At 43.8% G+C, this 22,231-nt stretch overlaps 1 protein-coding gene across 3 annotated transcripts in view; it reads right to left on the bottom strand.

Annotated features, from left to right (window-relative positions):
- Nucleotides 1–6,517: 6,517 nt before the first annotated feature.
- The window catches only part of LOC115939585 (protein kinase C alpha type-like), a 156,018-nt gene continuing 140,304 nt past the window's right edge, over nt 6,518–22,231 (bottom strand). The window contains exon 3 of one of the 3 annotated variants that reach the window (XM_081804653.1): nt 6,518–9,670. In XM_081804653.1, the coding sequence (XP_081660779.1) occupies nt 9,561–9,670 (110 nt within the window). In that variant the 3' untranslated portion in view covers nt 6,518–9,560. Of the gene's footprint in view, nt 9,671–21,325; nt 21,587–22,231 lie in introns of those variants that run through there. The other 2 variants (XM_031023991.2, XR_014140428.1) reach the window with 2 other exon arrangements.

The following is a 22,231-nucleotide window of genomic DNA, read 5'->3' as shown; positions in this document are numbered from 1 at the left end:
TTTTATATATATATATATATATATATATATATATATATATATATATATATATACCACATCTTCTTTATCCATTCATCTGTCAATGGACATCTTGGCTCTTTCCACAGTTTGGCTATTGTGGACATTGCTGCTATAAACATCGGGGTGAAGGACATTCTTCTTAGAACCTAGCTTTTTCCCTTGGTATAAACTCAAATGTGTTTTGGGAATCTGTTAGATTATAAAAATTGAAATGCAAGATGAACAATGATTAGAATGGACCTTCCCACTATCCATTTCACCTCTTGCTAGTACTAGCCGCCATGATTGTTTGCTCACAGCTGTCAGAAGGGGTACTTCCCCACTTGTCTCATCGGTCCTCGCCACTATCAAAGGCATATACAGAATTCCTAGTAAGTGAGCTCCTTTGATTTTGTTTTTGGCCCTTGGTCTCACTGTAAATAAACAAATGTGGCAATGATAATGCTAGCTAGAAAATCCTCTACAAATCTCCCTCTCCTGGCCCCCAAGGAAATGTACTTCTCTTTTTGTCCACAGGAGACAGAGTCTCCTGCTGGAAATTCATTAAGCAGAAAACAGCCAAGGTGAGGAAGGTACCAGCTAATTGAATGGGACTCCGACTTCAAGCTTGTGGAAAGGAGTGACTCACTAAAATCCAAGAACAAGCCTCAGGCATGAGCCAAAAAGCTCTCTGGGCTGGCTTTCAGCTTAGAGTAAAGCCAATTAGAACAAATCTCTCCAGAAACCCAGGGTCCTGGAAAGTACTACCTTCCACCTTCTTGGGGAGAACCCAAACTAAATCTCCAAATTGCTCTAGGCTCTCACAGGATCCCATCAGCCCTACATGCTTGGTCTTCACTAGTTCACCTTGTTGTCTCACTTGTGAATGCTTTTACTGTTATAATATCGGTGGAACTTATTTCAAATTTCTCTTGCCATTTTAAGATTTCTTGACTCCAGATTCTAGTCACAAAAATAGAGAATTTTTCACTGGCAGAAAAACCTGCCCCTCAAGTGGCTTTGCTGATCAACCCACTTATATTGAGGAAAGAGAACAGGTTTGGAAGCAGAGGCTTGGTCCAAAGCTTATGAACTATTTTCTACCAGATTAACCAACCCCGAGCCTTGAATTTCACATTTACACAATGGGATTCATATATGCCTAGTGTATTTCTGTATGTTATCCATTGAAGTAATCATCTGAATAATGCTTATTCGTGTGCATGACTTCCCACTAAGAATAAGCTATTTGAAGACAAGGACTGTCTTTTAACCTTTGCACCCCACAGTACCTGGCAATAATAAATATCCAAGAAGCGTTTAATGATGGCATAGAGTGAATACAGAAAAAGGACCAGGCATAAGAGATATTAAATATACATCGGGTAATATCATGAAGACACCATTACTTATATAGTGGAATTTCTAGCTCTGGGCTTCCGATGATTTTAGCTCCAGTAGTAGGCTCCTTAGACATCATTGCCAACAACAGTTCTCAGGAACAGGTTAATTTGGTTGTTTGTAAATCATGAACTGTTATTACTAAGTCCTTGTAGAGGTCAAGAAAAATAAATAAGGAAACCATCATACCAGTTTGTATCCTAACCAGTCAAAAGCTATGGCCCAGGTCCACCATTTCTTAAACTCCCAATAGTTGAGACAATGATTTGAAATGGTTTGTGAAAAGTAGGAAAGTCCATCGAGTATGTTTCTCCCATCCCCCTCCCATGTGCCCTAATAATGCTGATGAAATATCCATTCATAGGTCTTGGGGAGATTCATTAACAGTCCATGTGTAGCGAAAACCAAGTAATTCAACCCCAGATATGTACAACTAATGGTCAATTTAGGTTATGAGAACTTCCTCCACTTATTCTGGTTCAACAAATCTCTTTCAAGTCCCCATTCTGTTCAAGGCTCTGCACTGAACTCTTGTTTTTCAAAGGGAAAAGACACAGGATCTCTCCATGAAGGATTCGCTGTGTAGGGCATGATCATGAAGCAGTACAACAATTTCTTTTTTTAAACCAACATGGGTATTACCTAGAAGTGCCACTGAGGGGCTACATGATGGTTCCCACATGCTTCACACACAAAAGTCTCCTTCAAACCTGATGTCTAGAGACAGTCCGTAACTCTCCGAAGAAAATACTCTTTTAACCTTATCAACTTACCTTTTGGACCCAAAACTGTCCCACCCACCTTAATCACTGCCCCTTGTGCAGATCTGGCTCCACTGAACTTGGCCACATCCCCAAACAATCTCACCACACTCTCGAAGGCTGACAATTGGCCCAGAGTGGAGATTTTGAGAAGAATGTCCTACTGGACTTACATGCCATTCCAAGAGTGGAGTTCCAAGGATGTTTGAGCAGTGGCAACTTAAACCTCTGGATTAAGTTGAACTGCCCCCCTCCCCCGCCCCGGATGACTCCCTTGAAACGAGGCATTCTGGCGCACTGATGAAATGTGAGCCACTATTACCCCCCTCCACATGGGCTAAAAACAATGGATGTGCCACCACCCAGATGTCTCCTTTAGTACATCCGAACTGTGGATGCAAGTCTTTGAGGCTATTTTTAATTCCCAGCTAAATTAATTTGGCCAAAAATAGCAGGAGTCCCTTCCCTTGGAGGAAATACTTCTGTTACTGTGAATCTGGAACATAAAATAATCCACCCACTGAAGAGCAGAATTAGCACGGGAGATTTTTGTTGGGTTTGTTTCCCTGAAATAAACTTCTCTTTAAGGTTTCCTGTGGCATCACAGCACGTGAGGAATGGGCGAGTGCAGAGGGTGGTTTCAGGACCCCGCAAAGGCTTCCTCTGAGGTTTATCTAGAGGGGATCCCACCAGGACACAAAGAACACTGCAGGTCTCCCTTGCAAGGGTTCTTTTTACAGGTCCTCTTGTAAAAGCGTGTCACCTGAGTTTATGTGCCACCGGATAGCAGCATTTGGCAAGAGAGAGAACTCCCTTAAACCAGCAAGAGAAATACCAGAATACTGGTCCTACTAGTTTGTAAAAGAATTTGGAAAAGAAATAAATCTTAAAAATCTTTAAAACCTCTCCAGGAAGCCTTGCCTCCATCTTCTATAAGGTGCTTTCTCTCTCTCCGCACTTAAACTCAACAGCATTTTAGTTCTTCCCCATTTACAGCAGCTACCCTATGCAATCTTATAGTATCATTATTTGCATGCTGAGCTCAACTTTTTGATTAGGGAGGATGCACCAGGAGGGCAAGAACTGTCTTCACCTTCACATCTTCCTAGCATGAAGCCCTCAGTAAGTATTTAGCAATGGAATGCCATTGAGGGCTGTAAACAACTTTAAAAACCACCAAATTCAACCTCCATATTAATAAATAAGAAAACCGAGGTACAGAAGGATTTTTCAGCCACTTGGCAGGGCAGGATTCCCAATTCCCACCCCAGAACTCCTTTGACCTCACTGGGCTGAATTTTAAATGCAACTTTTTAAGCACCTACACCTTTTTACAAATCTCCCTTTGTCGGTTCAGGAATAGAAAAGTGTTTAAGGTATACCTGGGTTTGCTCACAAAATTGCCTTATTTCCATATTAAATGTAAAAGCACACTTTGAAGATTTGCTAATTTCTACATTTATTTTAAATGTTTTGAGTTTTGTTACAAACGAAGCTCTGAAATGTTGAATTTTAAACAATTTGGCAGCCTTTTTCATTTGCTCCGTTTCTAAGACACCAGAAAGGACTCAAGAACAAGAGAATTCTCAAGACCACCATAACGAAGAGAAAGTAATTTTGCACCTGGACATACAGCCCCTCCCCAGGGTCCAGCCCCGCACCAGGTATCACTTTTGGATTTATGGCCATTTGTAGGATTGTTTCTAGGTCCACTCTAAGCATTTATAGTCAGTGCTCTCGAGCTTCCTCCAATGGCTCGGTTTCCCCATCTTTGCAGACCTGAAGATGTACTCAGATCAGAAGCCAGCCTCCCTGCCTTTCAGCAAGTTAATTTCTTCACTTATGCCCTTCCGAACATTCTGGAAGGCACCCGCTAACTCGTGATGCTGTCTGTGTGGATGTTGGTTCTCTCCCAGGTGAAGTACACTAATGACCCAGGAAGTTATTTTTAAATCACCTGAATACTGTTTAATTGTATGGCTCAGACAGAAAAAGCACAAGGTATTACAGGTACAGTTTCTCCCCAGACAGGCAGGGACACTGGTGAAAAGGCACAAGGCAAATAAATACGAACAAAAGGAACACAAAAGCAAGGGAAGGGAATTGCCTGGGGTGAGGGGGGTGGGGGTGAGGCCTTTGAACAGGTCAGTCCCTTCCCCTCTTCCTCAAATGCTCACAGATGCAGTACACAGAGCAAATAGTCCAAAGATTGTGTTTGAAGAGTTGTCTAGCATTTGCGTGGTTTTAGACGTATCACATAAAGACTTTTCTCTCGCTACAACTTTCTGTATGGAAAGGATGTGTGGGTTCTTCATTTGGGGATTTCGGGGCAGAACTGAGATTGGGAGGAATGTCTGAAAGGGGTGCTTCACAGTTTTCTCTCCCTTAAGACACATACAGAAAACACAAAGTATTAAGAAAAATGAATACACATACGCATGCATACTGGAAGACCCGAATACCCCGCTTCCCTCTAGCAGGGTGGGCTTCAGGACAGATGTTATTTGAGCAGAGAAGGTTCTGACAAGTGGGAGGAGTTCCAGACTGAAGGACAAAGCAGCTGGGGAGCTGAAATTTTAAAAGGTGAAGGGCAGGAGTCTGAGAAAGTCCGCCCTCTAGGACCCACCCCCCGCACCTGCACCCCCCGCCTCACCCCATCATGGCCGGAGCAAGGAAGAGAAAAACATCAGCTCAGGGGATCAGTGGCAGCTGAAGAAACAAAAGCATCGTTATTTCTTTCCAAGAGCAAAAATCACCCCCCCACCCCCACCCCAAAGGCAAGGCTTGTCCACGTCCTTGTTCATGCCTTAATGGGGGATGGAGGGGGTGGCAGAAGGGAGGTTAGCTATTTCTCAACAACAGGCCAGTTTTCTTTCTTTGTCATCTTACGAAATCTTAGACGCGGGACTGGGGTGCTGGGCAGAGCACCAAGCTGCTTTCTGAGGCCGCACATTTGGCAGCACAAATCCAGCACCAGCTCAAAGTGCCTTTCCAACACCGACTCTTTCGTTTTCCTCTCCTCTTTCCTTGCTGCGCACAGGGTTGCACTTGAAGTCTCAGAAATGCTTGGCTTTCATCTTGGTAGGGAGTGTCTGGAACACTCTGCACCCAGAGGAGGTGGGGGAGGGCTGAGGATGGCCCAACATGTTCGGAGAAGTGGGCAGTGGGAGGAGAGGGCTCCTTCCATTCCTCCATGGAACCCAGACACCCCTTCTCCTCCCCGAGGTTCCTGACACATCTGCATCCTTTCCACTAGCCTGCTCCTTGATCTTGAAGATGACCTCTGTCCAAAAGAATTTTTAACTATTTCTCTTTGGTTCCTGTAATCTGGGCACTGCTAACTTCACACTACTCAGTACCTGTCCTTTCATCCTGAAGATGCAAGACAGGTACAGTATCTGTGCATCTCACAGGGTCTGTCCTTTCTTGGTCCCCGTGTGGGAATGCCCTGGAGTCTGCAGACCTGGCATCGTTAAGTGGCACATGAATTGTGTGCATCTTAAGCGCTCGCCATGTGTGAAACAAATCTTAACCTAAAAACTTTCAGATTTTCAGGGAAAAAAAAATGCTTCAGGTAGTTTTTTCTCGTAAGCTGGATTTTGTGTCTCCTGATCCTTCCATTCCATTACCTGGCCTTTCCCATGCCCTTTAGCACTTTCCTAAATGTCTGAACAGAACTTTGAAGGATTACATCAAGGTGGCAGCTGTACCAACTTCTCCACTGACAGTGTGACCAGACCACGGCAGCCTCTCTTTCCTTTCGTGGCCTTGAGTCAACCACAAACCTCTTGGACACTCAAGGGCCATGTCACCATGCCCCTGGATCATTTACATCCTTCTTCTATGTGCTTCAGTCTCCTCGTCCATAAAATAAAGTTAACCTAGATAAGTCTTTAACACCCCTTTCAACTCTATAATTCTAGGACTTTAAAACGTATTCAAAAAAAAGATAAAATAAGAAAATCCTACCATCTCATCTCAGCTCTGTGTCCTGACACCTTTGTGCTTTTCCAGTTATCCCCCTGCTGCAGTTCAGTCTGGGCATCTTGCAGATTTGTACAACAAATAAATCACCCTGCACACAGACAGCAGATGCTTCTCATGCCCTGCCTGCACAAAGCCCTAATCATTGGCCTCTTGATGCCAACAACCAAAAGGAAAATTTCTACTTGGAAGAGAACGCACAGACTGTTCAAGTACTTTTTTTTCCCCTATTTTTTTTTTTTTTTAAAGTCATCTCTTATCCTCACTTTCGTGGATATTAAAATGTGAGACTAAGCATCTCTAGCGAGTCAACACAATAGGGAGTAGGGACAGAGCTCGGATGAACACATCGGATCACAGGTGTGTGTCCCACTGTATCGTGTGACCAGCAGACCTGCACTAAGCCTTCCTGCCTGGCTTGGGGATCTAGGAGTAGGGTGGCCACATAGTGATCACCAAAACAGGGAAAGAACTTAACAGACATTAACTAATCTGTAGCAGGCATAAACCAAGACTTCCCTGTGGAAACAAGACAGTCCTGCGCAAACTGGGATGTATATTAACTATGTGTAGTAACAAAAGCTTACAGAATTCATGACATAAGCAGAGAGCTGGCCTACAGCCCTTCTAGGAAATTGCTAAAACAGCATCACTCTCTCGGTCTTCCTCCTACTCCTCTGCCTGCTCCTCCTTGGTCTCCCCTCCTTCCCTCCCTCCCTCTTCCATCCAATCCACTAGAGTTCTCCTCAGTGCTCTCTCTCCTGGGCCCTAATCTCTTTTCTTCTCATTCTATCTACCCCCTTTCTCTAGGCAAGAGGATCCACATCCAAAGCTTAAAACAAAGAACAGAGGAATCTGTATCTTCAGAAGGACACACTCTACTTCCAGCCTCCACACCTGCATTCACAGACAACTGTCTTCTCGATGTCAGATTTCTCAAACTGCACATGTCCAAAGTGAAACCCTTGATCTGCCCTATCCCATACTCCCAAATACATTCTCCCTCCATGGTCTTCATGGCCTCCATCCATTCATAGGTTTGGGCCTAAAGCCCGAGAGTTTTTCCTCAACATCTCCATCTCCCCGATCCCCCAATGGCCGAGAGCTGCTGATTCAGCTCCAAAGTGTATCTTGAATGAGTTCACTCTGCCCATCCCCATTGCTGCCACCTCCCCCAAGCTCCCACCACCTTGCCCTCTGTGCTGGTTCTTCATCCTTTCGTTGGTATTCCCCATCTTCACCCATCCATCAAGCCCACTTCCTAACCTGGTCCATTTCCCATAAGGAAACCAGAGAAACACTTATAATATGCAAACAGGATCAACATCTCCTAATTTAAAGCCTTTCTCTAGATCCCTAGTATTCCTATGATTGTGTTCAAAATCCTCAACTACACACCTGATGACCAGCTTGCTCTTTTTCTCTTCCACACTAAACTTCCCACTTCAGGGCTTTCTCACTTGCTTTTCCCTTTGCCTGGAACAGTCTTTCACAGGGCTCCTTGTGCCCCAGCACACACATGTGCACATCCCCTTCCATTTGCCTATCTCCTACTTGTTCCCAAAGCTTAGATTAATGCCATTCCCTTGGGGAAGGAAGCCTCCGACCACCTAGAGTAGGTCCCTTGGGGAAACACACTCAGAGAACCTCTACCCTCTTTTAATTAGTGATATTTTCCAGGTCTATTTTCCCCCATATGAAGTACTTAATAATGAGTACTTGGGCGCCTGGGTGGCTCAGTTAAGTGTCCATCTCACAATTCTGGCTCAGGTCATGATCTCGGGGTCATGAGATCGAACTCTGCATTGGGGTACGCACTCAGTGGGGAGTCTGCTTGAGAGTCTCTCCTCCCCCTCTCTGCCTCTACCCCTACCTCTCTGTGCATGCATGTGTGCACGCTCTCTCAAAATAAATCAATCTTTAGAATGAATTGATAGACAGATAGTACTTAACCAAAAGAATGAAGAAATGGAAGGAGGGAGAGGAGTCACCCAAAGCTGTCTTAACTACACTCCTGTGGCCTACCAACCCCCCACCTCACCCCATTCCTACTGGAGCCAAAATGGGAGAATGGAAGGATGGGTTCCGAACAATGAGCAAGGTGGCCAGAGAAACACTGCTGTGATGCTTAAGGCCACCTTTCAGGAAAGCTGGTACTCTGGCATCTATTTTTACCTCTAAGATGCCCAAAATGGAGACAATACTCCAGAAAGAAGGGGAATGTGCAAGGGTCGGTGGGGCACACTAGTGTTTTGTATGTCAGTGGGTCATTCACGGACACGGGCTTTCTGGTCCGTGAACACAGAACAGGATGATCTCCGAGGCTCTGGGGCTCCCACGTTCTGAGCCTCTGCGGGTTGGTGGTGGCTTTGAGCCCAAGGCTCCTGCTCTGTGCAGCTTCCACCAGCATCTTGACCAAAACGCAGCATGGCTCTATGCACTCAGGGCACAGGGGTAAGTTCCTTCATTATATGTGCTAAAACCACGCACATCTGAACCCCTCAGAGCTCACCATGGGTATGCCCTCCTCTGAAAGGGAAGAATTCAGCCCTGCCTGCACTGACAGAGCCGCTTTGAAATCTGTGTTTCCTGATGGGAACGAGAACCAAAGGTAGGAACCACACTTGGAGCACATAATTTCAGTATTAGTGACTGAAGTGATCCAGCAAAAGCGATTCAGAATAGAAAGGTCTCCTCTTCCAGTCCTCCTCTGCAAATTTCTTTTTCCTGTTAAAATATTTTCCACGGAACAGCCCAATTGTCCACTCAATGTATTTTAGATATTGGGATTTCCCATGCCTCCTGACTCCCACTGTCCTTTGCTGATCCCATTTTTCGGTAAACAAGAGATGCAAGAGAGATGCTCACTAGAGACAGGCAGAATTAGGGCACAAATAAAATCATGTATTCACACATGGGCAGCTTCAGAGATCAGTTGTTCAGTGGAACAGATGCTAAATTATTTAAATCAACAGCAGCATTTGTAATACACAATGAAAAGGCAGCAAGGATCTCATGAAGTCAACTAGGAAGAGGTGGTTACACTGGCCCAGAGCAAGGACGGTCCTATTAGTCAACAAACCATTAGGGTGAACCATAAAGGGTGATTTACGTTTGTTGTGAAATCTGTCAACATCTTCGGAAAAGAACCACACTGTGTTTGTGAAAGCTCCTACTGTAAAGTTGGTGGATTTAGCCCATGTGGTTGCCCGCAGTGGAAGAGTACAAGCTAAGAAATTCTCCTCCAGTCCTGAAGTAGTCCTACCAGGGCTCCCAGAGGACTAAAGGTCTGTTCATCAGTACGAGCCAAAGTTGTACAGGGCTCATTGACAAGTCTTCCCGCTAAGAGTATGTGCCCAAACAAACAGCTGCACAGGCATTAAAAAAAGGTGAAGTCAGAGATCTGCATTAACATCAAATAATAGTTTCCAGTTTACTTACATCGGTGTCGGGTCCCTTATCCGCACCCGGACAAGAAAAAGTGACAAATTCATGGCACCTCTTGTGAACCACAAAACAGCAAACTGGTGGAGACAAAAGAAAACTAAAATTAGTAATTTAATACAAAAGCTTTGTTTTCCAAAACAGGGCTATGTCCCTTTAGAAGTCAGTTTGATTTCACTATAGACAGACTCTCAAACAGCAATCAGAAGGCATTTTATTCAAGACTCAGCAACATTTGGTATTAATTGGGCTTATAGATAATAGAACCATAAAATGGCAGGTCTGACAGGGCCCAAGGAGACCTAAACCCTAGTTCCTATTCTCTAAAGTTGAGGTGGGGGGGCAGAGATCATAAGACACTTTCCCAAGATATAAACCACAAATCAAAATTTAAACAACTCTGCCCTGTCCTATACCGATACACATGCATGCATATAAAGGAAGGTCTAACACGTTATACTGGGGGGGGGGGGAGTAACGGATTATACATAGAGTGATATCTATGTGGGCTGCAGAACTTCCTCAGCAGAATTCTGAATTCAAAGAACTCATTAAGACACAAATCCAGGGGGCACTGGGGTGGCTCAGTGGGTTAAGCATCTGCCTTCAGCTCAGGTCATGATCCCAAGGTCCTCAGAACAAGCCCCGATTGGGCTTCCTGCTCAGCAGGGAGTCTGCTTCTCCCTCTCCCTCTGCCCCTCCCCCTGCTCATGCTCTCTCTCTCTCTCCCCCTTGCCTGCTCTCGTTCTATCTCAAATAAAATCTTTAAAAATAAAAAAGGACGGGCGCCTGGGTGGCTCAGTTGGTTGAGCGACTGCCTTCGGCTCAGGTCATGATCCTGGAGTCCCTGGATCGAGTCCCGCGTCGGGCTCCCTGCTCGGCGAGGAGCCTGCTTCTCCCTCTAACCCTCCCCCATCTCATGTACTCTCTCTCTCTCTCATTCTCGCTCTCTCAAATAAATAAATAAATCTTTAAAAAATAAATAAAAAAATAAAAATAAAAATAAAAAAGGACACAAACCCAATCTACAGAAAACAGCCCTTTGAAATGGAAAAAAAAAAAAAAAAAAGGCGAACACCTTCACACCTTGCACATGCATGCTTGCCACACATGTTGTCACCAGCTGAGGGAAGTCCCCGCAAATCTACCACATCTCCTACAGAGCAAATATTTTCCAAGTTCAATGTGGTTTTGGTAAATATTCAGGATGGATCAATAAAAGAACTGTCATAGAAATTAATAAGTAGGGGCGCCTGGGTGGCTCAGATGGTTAAGCGTCTGCCTTCGGCTCAGGTCATGATCCCAGGGTACTGGGATCGAGTCCCGCATCGGGCTCTCTGCTCCTTGGGAGCCTGCTTCTCCCTCTGCTTCTCTCTCTCTCATGAATAAATAAATAAAAATCTTTAAAAAAAAATTAATAAGTAATCCCTTAAGGGGTTCTATGTATAAGATGATGTGGAGGATCCAAAAAAATAATAATAATAAATGACCGGTTAGTCCTTCCTCACGCACTTGAAGTCTACCAAAGGGTATGACCAACTATTCCACTGTTCTTTGTCGAACATGCTAAAAATATACCCCCCTAAATAGTGGATAAGCCCTAAGTCTGTGCCGCAGAAGGCAGGCTAGAGCTCCCCAGATTCGGGGCTCTTTTCTTCCCCCCCCAGTGATACCACAACTCTCTGCACATGTGGCCACAAAGCCAAATGAAGACAGTCCATCATTCCAGTGAGCTCCAGAAGATGGCAGGTTTGCAGAGATCCCAAGAGGAGGGCAAGTGCCAAGCCTTGTGCTAAGAAGGCAAGCAGAGGACCTCGAGCAGCCACGAAGACATTCAGAATGTCTTTGATAAGCGTCGGCAGCCACTGAACGGTTTGAACAAGAGTCATACGGACAAAAACAGTGCTTTAGAAGGGCAAATGGTGGCAACAGGAAGAATTTCATGGACTAGATTTGGGCTATGAGGCCCAATTAGAAGAAGCCTCTTGTCTAGTCTATGAATGAAAGTAATTGCCCATCATTATTCGGTCTGCTAAGAAATGGAAATAGATGCCAGAGAAATTGCAGAAGAACAGACTCAACTGGCCAATGGACCACAGATACTGCTGACCATCCTATTATGTGTCATTTGGATGGGTCCCTTCACACTCATTACTGAGTCCTCATGACACTATGTAATATGTGTATCTACATTTTACCAAAAAGAAGATATCGTTTCCCCTTTCCTCCCACTGTGTCCTAAGCCATTGACAGGAGCAGAAAAGATGTAAGAGGCAATGCCAAGATTTTATACATGAGTGACAGGAAAAGGAGTACATGAAAGGAATTACATATATATTTAAAATATATATATTACATATAAGTGTGTGTGTGTATATGCATGTGTGTGTTTTAGATATATAAAATAACCAGAGGATGAAGATATGGGTATGCCCTGCCAGGGTAGTGGATAAAGGATGGTTTTCTTTTAAGATAGTTTTCTTTTAAGGTGGTCATAATACAATGTCACTATAAAAATACTTCTGTAAAAAAAAAAAAAATGTGGGCTTGGTATGAGCAGGCGGGACATAGGAGGGAACCATGCATAGGAAGCTGCCAACCGAAGAGGTCTTGAAGAGCATCCTTTTGGAAGCAGAGGCTCCCGAGGGAAGGGTTCTCCTTGGCTGCCTGGCCCGCCCACCACACCCACCCACCAGGAGGGCAGGAGAGGACAGCGAAGCCAGAGAGAGTCAGCTCCCGGGCTGCCCCCGCAGGACCAAGACACTGCAAAGGGTAGCACTTAGCTCCTCCAAGCCCTCAGAGCAGCTTTTTCCACAATGCTTCTGCTAAAAGCATCTCCGCTGCAACCCTCTCCAAGGATGGATAGATAATAAAGCAGAGCTGTGATGGCACAAATTAATCTCATCTGCTCACTCTCCCCAGGCACAAAGTCATCCCTCACTCACTGGAATTAGAAAGATAAATTACAAAAGGAAAAGGGTCACAGGAGCATTATTTCCTCATCAGAGTTTATTAGGGATATGGTATTTTGAAGGCAAAATGAGCATTCGGATTCCCTACTTAATTGTTCAACATACTGGGGTTTTTTGTTTTTGTTGTTTTTTTTTTTTAAGCCACCTCTGCATTCAGGTGAACACTTAGGAAAACCTGTATTTATCAAATCCATTTGGATGGTTTTTTGTATCTGTCCTTTCTATTCCCATTTACCTGTCAATGCAATTATAAATCTCAACCCACAAGTATTTCTATTGTATGCCTCAAAAAAAAAGTCTTATATCCAATTTTATCCCAAGAAGCTCCAGGCCCTCACTACGCAGTATAATTTGCAGGGGCAGTTATAAAAAGTCCCACCTACCCCCAAAATTACTTCCTCCTAGCCTACCTTAGCTGCCCCCCACCCCACGCCTTACACATGAAAGTCACATCTAGAAAGGACTAGATTCACCCAACAGGGGGTGGAGAAAAGGATCCTGTGAGAGCTGCTCATGGATGTGAGCTATCTGGAAGATAAAGACCTTGTAAGGCCTATTCAAAGACTCAAGATTCAGAATGATGACCTTCAGAAGAAGAAGAAACCACCCATGCCTAGGTGAGTACAAGCAAGGAGAGAAAGCCAGTGCTCCCCTCCTCCTATCCCATCCCCACCCCAGGGGCAGGCAAGAGAAGCCCTGCGTTGGCAGACTCGGGCTGCATACAGCATTTGTCTGGGAAAGGCCATCCCGGAAAGCTGAGCAAGGGTCAGAGATTCCAAAATGACAGCTGGTGGGCCTTGACCTTTGGTTTCAAGTTCCCAACTAAACTGGGTAATGCGGGGTGCCTGGGTGGCTCAGTCGTTAAGCGTCTGCCTTTGGCTCAGGTCATGATCCCAGGGTCCTGGGATCGAGCCCCGCATCGGGCTCCTGCCCGGCGGGAAGCCTGCTTCTCCCTCTCCCACTCCCCCTGCTTGTGTTCCCTGTCTTGCTGTCTCTCTCTCGCTCTCTCTGTCAAATAAATAATAATAAAAAAACTTTAAAAATAAACTGGGTAATGCATATTTTATAAGACAATATAATGCAAACATTTGAGAAGTCTTGCTAGGGTCGCTGAAGAATGAGGAACAGACTGGCTCAATAATACAAGAGAATGTATCACGTTTACCTGGAGATGGTCAGCACAGAGTTTCCCCAGGCTAAAAATTAGGAGCGGTTTTTATTTTTTTTTTTCCAGAATTCTAAAGGTCTTCATCTTGCCATGCTGTATGGAGTCAGGGGAGTTGGGGAGAGCTGGGGATAAAGCAGTTCTGTCCCACGGTGTGGATTTCGTACATATTCGTCTGCCCTTGGCAGGCAGGAAGTGGAGACCCGCAACACGGCAGATTCCTCCAGCCCCATCGTTTGTCCTGGAGGTGGACCCTTGGTGCTTAAACAAGCCTTTGCTTAAGCAAGCACAGACCAGCCAATCAAACAGAGACAAAGCCCCATTTTCCAAGATTTTGGGGCCTGTCTGCTTATATAACCAAATGATAGGTTTTAAAATATGAGGCTGTCCTGCAGCTTAAAGTCGCAAAGTAAATCTTCATTCAATTATTTTCTAAGCACAAAATCGCTTTCCTCTAATCCTCTATGTGATATGCCTACACTGCCCAACAGTGATGGATGACACGTGAAACACACAAATCACACTAAGCAAATGACGTCGGTGGACAAAAGATAAAGACCAGAGGCTTGGCCAAATAATGATTCTTAACATTACGTGGCTTTAAAATTGAGGGTGCTTCATCGACTGATCCATATCACATGCTCATCTCACTTAACGGAAGGAAGCTAAATGGAAATTAAGGAGAGTGTTCACCATCTGTCAGAAGTAGATTTCCAAGACAGAATAACAGTCACCTATGTTTGGCTCAAGAATTCATAATGATTTCTAAAATACAGAGCTGTGTGGTGATGCTGCCGTGTGGATGGATGTTAACAGTGGTTTTCTCTCATGCTCGTTAAAGTGAACAAAACCCAACAAAAAATAATCTGAAAGCCAAACATTCAGTGTGAGAAACACTCCCTTCTGACACGGTACCCCCATGAATTTGATCAGAATTGATTTAACTATAATGGTCTTGGCTCGTTAGACACCCCTGGAGGAACAGGAGAGGGCTTGCTTTCTGCGCCAAATGTCATCATGCAGATGGATGACTTTGGGCTCTTGATACTAGACAATGTTCTCCAGAGTGGTCCCGGGTAAGTGGCAAGCCCAGAGACATTTTCTATATTTCATTTAAATAGAGATTAAAAAAAAAAAAAAGAGCACAGTGAATTGATGCTACATATAAAGGAATGAGCTACAAGCTACCTGCTTCCTGCTCGTCAATGCAAACTGCTTCTTACAAATGACCCCAACACGGATCACACGTAAATCAAGTAGGTGCAGCAACAGCTCTAACAGGAGAGAAAATTCTAATTGAAGGTGATTAGTCACCACCTCATACCCACTAGGAAGGCTATTAAGGAAGCAAAACAACATGTGACGGAGAGGATGAGGAGAAACTGGAACCCTTGTCCATCACTGGGGAGACTATAAGATGGTACAAAAGGTAAACACAGAACTACCCTATGACCTGACAATTCCACTTCTGGGTCTCAAACAGATATTTGCACACCCATGTTCACAGCAGCATCATCGAGAATAGTTAAAGGTGGAAACAACTTAAATGTCCATCAACAGAAGAATGGATAACAAAATGCAATATATCCATACAATGGATTATTTGGCCTTAAAAGGGAAAAATTCCGACACATGCTACGACATGAACCCTGAGAACATTATGCTAACAGAAAGCAGCCAGATACAAAAGGACAGATACAGTCTGGTTCCTCTTATATGAAGTACCCAGAATAGTCAAACCCAGAGACAGAAGGTAGAACAGAGGTTATCAGGGGCTGGGGAAGAGGAGTGGGGTGTCAGCACTAAATGGGTGGAGTTCTATTTGGGACAATAGAGAGTTCTGGAGATTGAAGATGGTGATGGTTGCACAAGGCACCGGATGCTATATACCTGAGATGATCAAAATGGCAAGTTTTAGGGCACGGAGATTTTACCACAATAAAGTTCCATTCATCAACCTGGAATGATATTTATGAAATTATAAATGAGACACAGCCTTGAGTGAGTCCTGCTTCTGTGAATTTTTGGTAGTTTTTGTTGTTCACAGTTAGTTATGAAACCAAGAAAGACTTATTTGCTTCCATCACATAGAATTCTTAATAAAGGCAGTGACCAAATAGAGTGGGGACATGGGGACATTCAGAGCAGAGGACCCCATGACTGCTGAGGACCAGACAGGTGTCCCACCAACCCTCCCATCTCACTCACCAGCGGTCGAAGTCAATAATGCTGATGGAGACCAGGACCTTTAGACTGAAGGCCTGGCTCTTTTACCAAATCCCTGTGACACTCATGCTCCATCTATGTGTAAAATGGGACTACCCTATTTACACTGGACATGGACTGCCATGTTCACAGAAGAGAAAAAATATATATACTACACGTATCACTTTCCATTTTTCTTCAAGAAATCTTTTCCTTTTCACACTCACATCTATATCATTTCAAGTTCAGGTCAGAGTCATGTAAAATGGAACATATGCATAAAAACTCCCTGCTACACAAAATTAATGGAAGAGGGTACACATTATGTAACAAATTCCGAATTCAAGGAAAAAACCCACTACAGTTAACAGTCTGACATTGTTTAGAACAGAAGACTGGTAGCTAGCTGAGTTTCCTCGAGTTCCTTTTTTTAAATACATGAATGGTTGCCATCATGTGAGGTGGTTTTAATTAAATTTTGCTTAGCTGGAAGGGATTAATGAAAGGTAGCGTCACATCAGGATACAATGAAATGAAAATCTCTAAGGCAAGTGAACCACTTTCAGCTTTGTAGGGAAAGTCATGAAAATTTGAGCTTATGTTATATTTGCATGCTCAAAGAAAATTATTGGTTTCAGATTTATAACAATGAAAACAGTCTTCTCGTGGGATACATGTTCAAGTTGTATGAAAACAAATCAAGTAAATGTGCTTTATCACATATTACCAAAGGGATGACATTCTTCAAGCAGCACAGAATCTGCCTCTAAGAATTTGTGCACATGCTCCCAGGAAACTCTCAAAACCCCCAGTATTCCCATTTCTGATCAGGACCCCCAAATCCCTCCCCTTCCCCAGGAGAATCACCTTTAACCTCTTCCTCTTCTCTAATGTCACCAATGAATATGAGGTGTAAGAGAAGGGCCCCCTCGTTACTGGTCAGAGAAACTGGGCAAAGTGCTGCCATCTTGCAATCAAGAGTAGAGCCTCAAGGTGAAACAGCACTCAACACTAAGGAGAAAGAAAGAAACCATCTGCATGTTGGCATGGCACTCACCTCTAGACTTCTCAGATATGTGAGCCAACCAAGACCCTTTCAAATATTCATTTTCTTTATATATACCTGAATATATAAGATCATATCACACACGCTTTTCCGGTTTATGCCAGTGTGCACGGAGCGTTCTGTACTTGCAAGCAAAAGATAACTAAAACAATAAAGGGAGAACTGGCAGATTGTGGGAAATGAACAAAGGGGGCCGAGAGGTAAGAATGAACTAGAACCTGGAAACTCACAGGCCTGGGCCAACTGCTCACAGGAACTACACAGGCTGGAGGAGGTGACAGGACTGTGTGTTTGGTTTTAGACAAAGGGAGTACCCCCATGCTGCTGGGACACCCAAATAGATGTGTCAGGCAGGCAAGCAAGCAGAACTTCAAGCTTAGAGGTCAAAAGGCAGCTGGGGCCTGCAGACCAAATTTGGAGAGGCATCTGCATAGCTGAGAGCCAAAGGGAAAATGGCAGATGAACTCCAAGGAGTAGGGAAGAGCTTTGGGACACCCACATCCGTGGCTGATGGTGAAAAGGAGGTGGTGGTGTGGGAAGTGAGGGGACGGAGTCCTGACTCTGGGGCCTCAAGGGGGCGGAGGGAAGAAGAATTTCAAGAACAGCTGGGCAATCACTGGTATAAAGGATTCCTCCAGAGCCAAGGAGGAAAGCTGAGATTTGGCCCCTCATGGCTCAAAAGCCAAACACTTGGAAGAAGGTGGATAATGAGAGCAACACCTATGGCAACAGGTCCCTGATACACAGCCTCCCTTTTTACTTATTCCCATATTCTTCAACCCAGAACTGAAACGGGATGGACTCTTCTGATACCGTCAATATACAGCAGTGAAATCATCTTAATTCCTCAAGGAACTATAGTATAAAGGCCCAGCTGCTTTATAGAACATCTACCATAAACCTATACTCTATAAAACATGAAGGCCAAGGGGCGGCCAAAACAGTTTCTGCTCATAGGAAAGCTCAGGGTCTAAAGAGAACAACACATAAAGGAGTAGGCATCTTGGGGCACCTGGGTGGCTCAGTTGGTTAAGCTACTGCCTTCGGCTCAGGTCATGATCCTGGAATCCCAGGATCGAGTCCTGCATCGGGCTCCCTGCTCGGCGGGGAGTCTGCTTCTCCCTCTGACCCTCCTCCCTCTCATGTACTCTCTCTCTCTCTCTCTCTCTCTCTCTCTCGGATAGATAAATAAAATCTTTAAAAAAAAAAAAAGTAGGCATCTTGTGTACTCTCTTGCTTACTCCTCTGCCACTCCATCCCCTTTATCTTCCACTTTTTTCCCTCCTTTAATTCATTATAATGTAAAATCCAGGGTTTATTTTGTAATATTTAGCACTGAATAGCTTTACCCTTCTCAATTTTAATATCGCAAAATATAACATTATTTTTTAAAAATTTAGACAAATGGAAATACACAATGTCTGTAACTTACTCTAACAGACTCTAGCAAGAAAAGAAAAAAAGATGAAACAAGACTGGTAAAAGTCAACAATTACTGAAGCTGTGAGACGGTATATGGTCTATTCTCACTATGTTTGCAGGTATTTGGAAATGTACATAATAAAAGGCAAAGAGAAGGAATAGTTAGATGGGTTTTTACCCCTGTGGTTAAACTCTTCTCCCCCCAACCCCCCACTTAGTCAAAGGCCATTGAGAAACCATCATGACAATATTGACAAAAAGCTGCTTAGAAAAAACCAGAGCAGAGACTTCAAAAATAAGTTACTTTTACACCTCGTATGTCAAGAACAATCTCACAGTTCTTTCATAGGACAGAATTTATGATCTTCTAACAGTTGTCTTTCTAGCTCTCCAAAGCACAGTGTAATTTATTATTTCCACTCATCTCTCCTATGAATTGCCAAATAAAAATGTCATCTGATCATTTCAGGCATTAGCCATCCTGTTATGAGTTGAATTGTCCCCTTCCCCAACCCACCCCCCAAATTCATATGTTGAAGTTCTAATCTCCAGAATCTCAGAATGTGAAATTATTTGGAAATAGGGTTGTCGTAATTCGTTAGGATGAGGTCATACTGGCATGGGGCGGGCCCTAATCCAGTAAGACTGGTATCCTTATAGAAAGGGGAAATTCAAACACATAGGAATACATGTGAAGGTGTAGGCAGAAATTGGGCTGATGCTTCCACAAGCCAAGGAATTCCAATGATTGCCAGCAAACTACCAGACATGGGGAGGGTCATTTTCCGTCTTCAGAATAAAGCAACCACGCTGAAAACCTTAATCTCATATTTCTAGCCTCCAAAACTGAGACAAACTTGGTTAAGCTACCCAGTTTGTGGTACTTTGTTAGAGCAGCTTTAGAAAACTAATATATAAGGGCACCTGGGTGGCTCAGTTGGTTAAGCATCTGACTTTTGGTTTCGGCTCAGGTCATGATCTCATGGGATCGAGCCCCGCATCGGGCTCCACACTCAGCGCAGTCTGTTCCTGTCCCTCTGCTCCTCCCCCAGCTCGTGCTTGTTTGCTATCTCCAAAATCTTAAAATATATATATGTAAACCAAGGCAGTTTCTAGAAAGGATTCAATAAGTGAAAGTCTTAATCAGAGCTGTGTCTCATCAAGAAAACCACAACACCCCACTTGTCAAATGGAGCCCAAGTTATTAAGTCTATAAAGTGTCCAGGGAAAGAATTCATAGGTAAATAAACTTCAGATTTCAATTAAGTGATATAAACAAGTAGTGAGGCCTTCAAGTCACTCTTCCCAGACAGCTCCATGGGATGGCATACATGGGCCCATGAAATTCACCTGTATCACCAATGGAGACCAAGGATACCTTCAAGTCCCAAAGCAGCAACGAACAGTTCAAGTAAGGAGTTAGAGTTCTGCTCACACTTCCACCAGGAAAAATAAGGGCCCACAAATATTATGGGTGATTGTAAGCAAAAATGGTTTAAAACCTGAATTGTTGATGGGGCACCTGGGTGGCTCAGCCGTTTAGTGTCTGCCTTCGGCTCAGGTCATGATCTCAGGGTCCTGGGATCGAGCCCCGCATCGGGCTCCTTGCTCAGCAGGGAAGCCTGCTTCTCCCTCTCCCACTCCCCCTGCTTGTGTTCCCTCTCTCGCTGTCTCTCTCTGTCAAAAAAATAAATAAAAATTAAAAAAAAACAACACAAAACAAAAAACCTGAATTGTTGATATGAAATAGAAACTGTGACATTCAAAAAAAAAATCCCTGGGGCATTTGTATAGATTCATTTGCTCATGATTATAAAAGAGTTTAATAAAGTCAGAACTCTTAAAGGGTCCAATATAGAAGTATCATCAAAAGCTCAAAATTAAAATCCTTGACCTTGTGTGTGTCCTACTTAATATACTAGCTGGTACTTGCATTCAAGATAACAAGGACAATCACGATAACGAGGTTTGTACAATGCTGGATTATACATAAAGGACTTTCCTTCACCTTTGGTGGTGAAATGACAGTTTTCTGGGTGGTGTTATACTTGTGTGGGAACCTAACACTTGGATTCCTCAGAGGACCAAGAGCCCAGGGAAGTCACCATTAGCATTAAACTTCATGAGGATGTTACTAATTTAAACATCACAGAGTCTGAGAAGAGCAGAATCAGGAGACTTCAGAGAGAAGCCACCTAGTGGTTTTCAAACTGTGCTCCCTGGAGGCCTTTTAGGGGGATTGGGTGGGTGGGTAAAAAGATCTGGACTCCTCTCTGCCTCTAGTCTGCTCCTGTTTAATCCCAGGCTACAGTTTTATTCTTAAGTCAAAGTTTTGGCAGTCACATGAAAAGTCAACATCCTTAACATGTATCTGTTCAGCAAACAAGCCATTTGGTTGCAAACTGAAGGTCAAGGGCAAGGCCAAGAGCCAGGCCTTTCTGGTATTTGTAATTTTATAGCTTATTTTGAAAATGGAGCAGATATAAAGTTCCATGTTTATCTATTCATTCCGTCCTTTCAAAAATCTCTATGAAGCTCCTAGTAGAAAGGCCAGGAAGGCTGAGGGTGGTGGCTGCCCAGGGAGAGATGGCGGCAATCCTGAGTGAGTTTTCAAGAGAGATGATGTGCTTAAGGGAGAAGAAGAGGAATCTGCAGGAGAGCAGACACAGGCCCAGGAGAAAGGCAAGCAGACAGCCAGGAGCCTTGAAATAGGAAAGGTGGGAATGTCTCAAAAAGGAAGTTTTCAACGGTCTCCCTCTCACAAGAAGTCAGGAAGTAGCTGAGACAAACCTATTAGATCAGGGACTAGAAGGTCATTGTCATACACAGCTTGTGGCTTAGGGGATGGGCAAGAAAGAAGGTGGTAAAGAAACACAGGCAGTGAATAGAAAGCATTCAGTTTAAATTCTGGTCAACCGGTATTTATTGAGCAACAGCTACGTCCCAGACATGGTGCTAGACCCTGGTATCTATGAAGATCAGTAAGGCTCAGGTACTCTGAACAGCTTCAAGTGTAGTCTGGTGAACAGTCACAAACTGATCATTTCAAGGTCATGAAGGACAGTCAAGTCTTCCGGGTACAGGCTGTGAGCATCGAGGGAAAAGTCTCTTCTCCCAGCCTCAAGTTTCCGGAAGATTTGTGGCAGAAATGATGCTGTTGCCGAGGCTGAAAAAAGGACACAAGGTCAAGGGACTTTTTCTTACCGCGATGAGCAGTCATTTGACAGAGTCTGCAGTAACACCTATGTTAAAAAACGAAAATAGGCATGGACCGCCTCATGCAAACTACAGAGGTAGGTAGGTGGTCAGAGAAATCAAGCACTGGTGGAAAGGAATGTGATTCATATCAGCCAAGAAAATATTACTCTTGTTCATGATTCACAGAAGGAAATTATGAAGTTGTTCCAAATATTTTAGTCAACACTCATTTCAGAATCCAGTGCTTGCTTCCCCCCACCTGCCTTTTGGTCATGTAATTACAAAGCTCCCATGGGTAAGTGAGGGACAAGCGCTTCAAATTTAATGTTCTGGTTTGGCTTTGATTTCAGTCAATATTGAGACAGGGGCGGGAACGGTCTCAGAATTGAAAAGACATTTAAGTTTAGTCAGAAATGCAGAGCTTAATAAAAGCAAACGTGGTGCCGCGTTACTTCTGAATTTTGAGGGGCAAAACACGGCGGTCATTTTTAATTCTTAGAGATGAATACATGCAGAAGGGTTCCATAAATAAAATGCTTTCATTTTCTTGAGATTACATTGAGTTTATGCGACAAAAATCTGTTCGCATTATTATGTAAATTTCTACCCATGT

Source organism: Leptonychotes weddellii, chromosome 15, assembly GCF_054177405.1.
Source record: "Leptonychotes weddellii isolate Sample4059 chromosome 15, ASM5417740v2, whole genome shotgun sequence".
NCBI classification, from domain to species: Eukaryota; Metazoa; Chordata; class Mammalia; order Carnivora; family Phocidae; genus Leptonychotes; species Leptonychotes weddellii.
The sequence above is the reverse complement of the archived record's forward strand: the minus strand, read 5'-3'. Positions and strand labels throughout refer to the sequence as shown.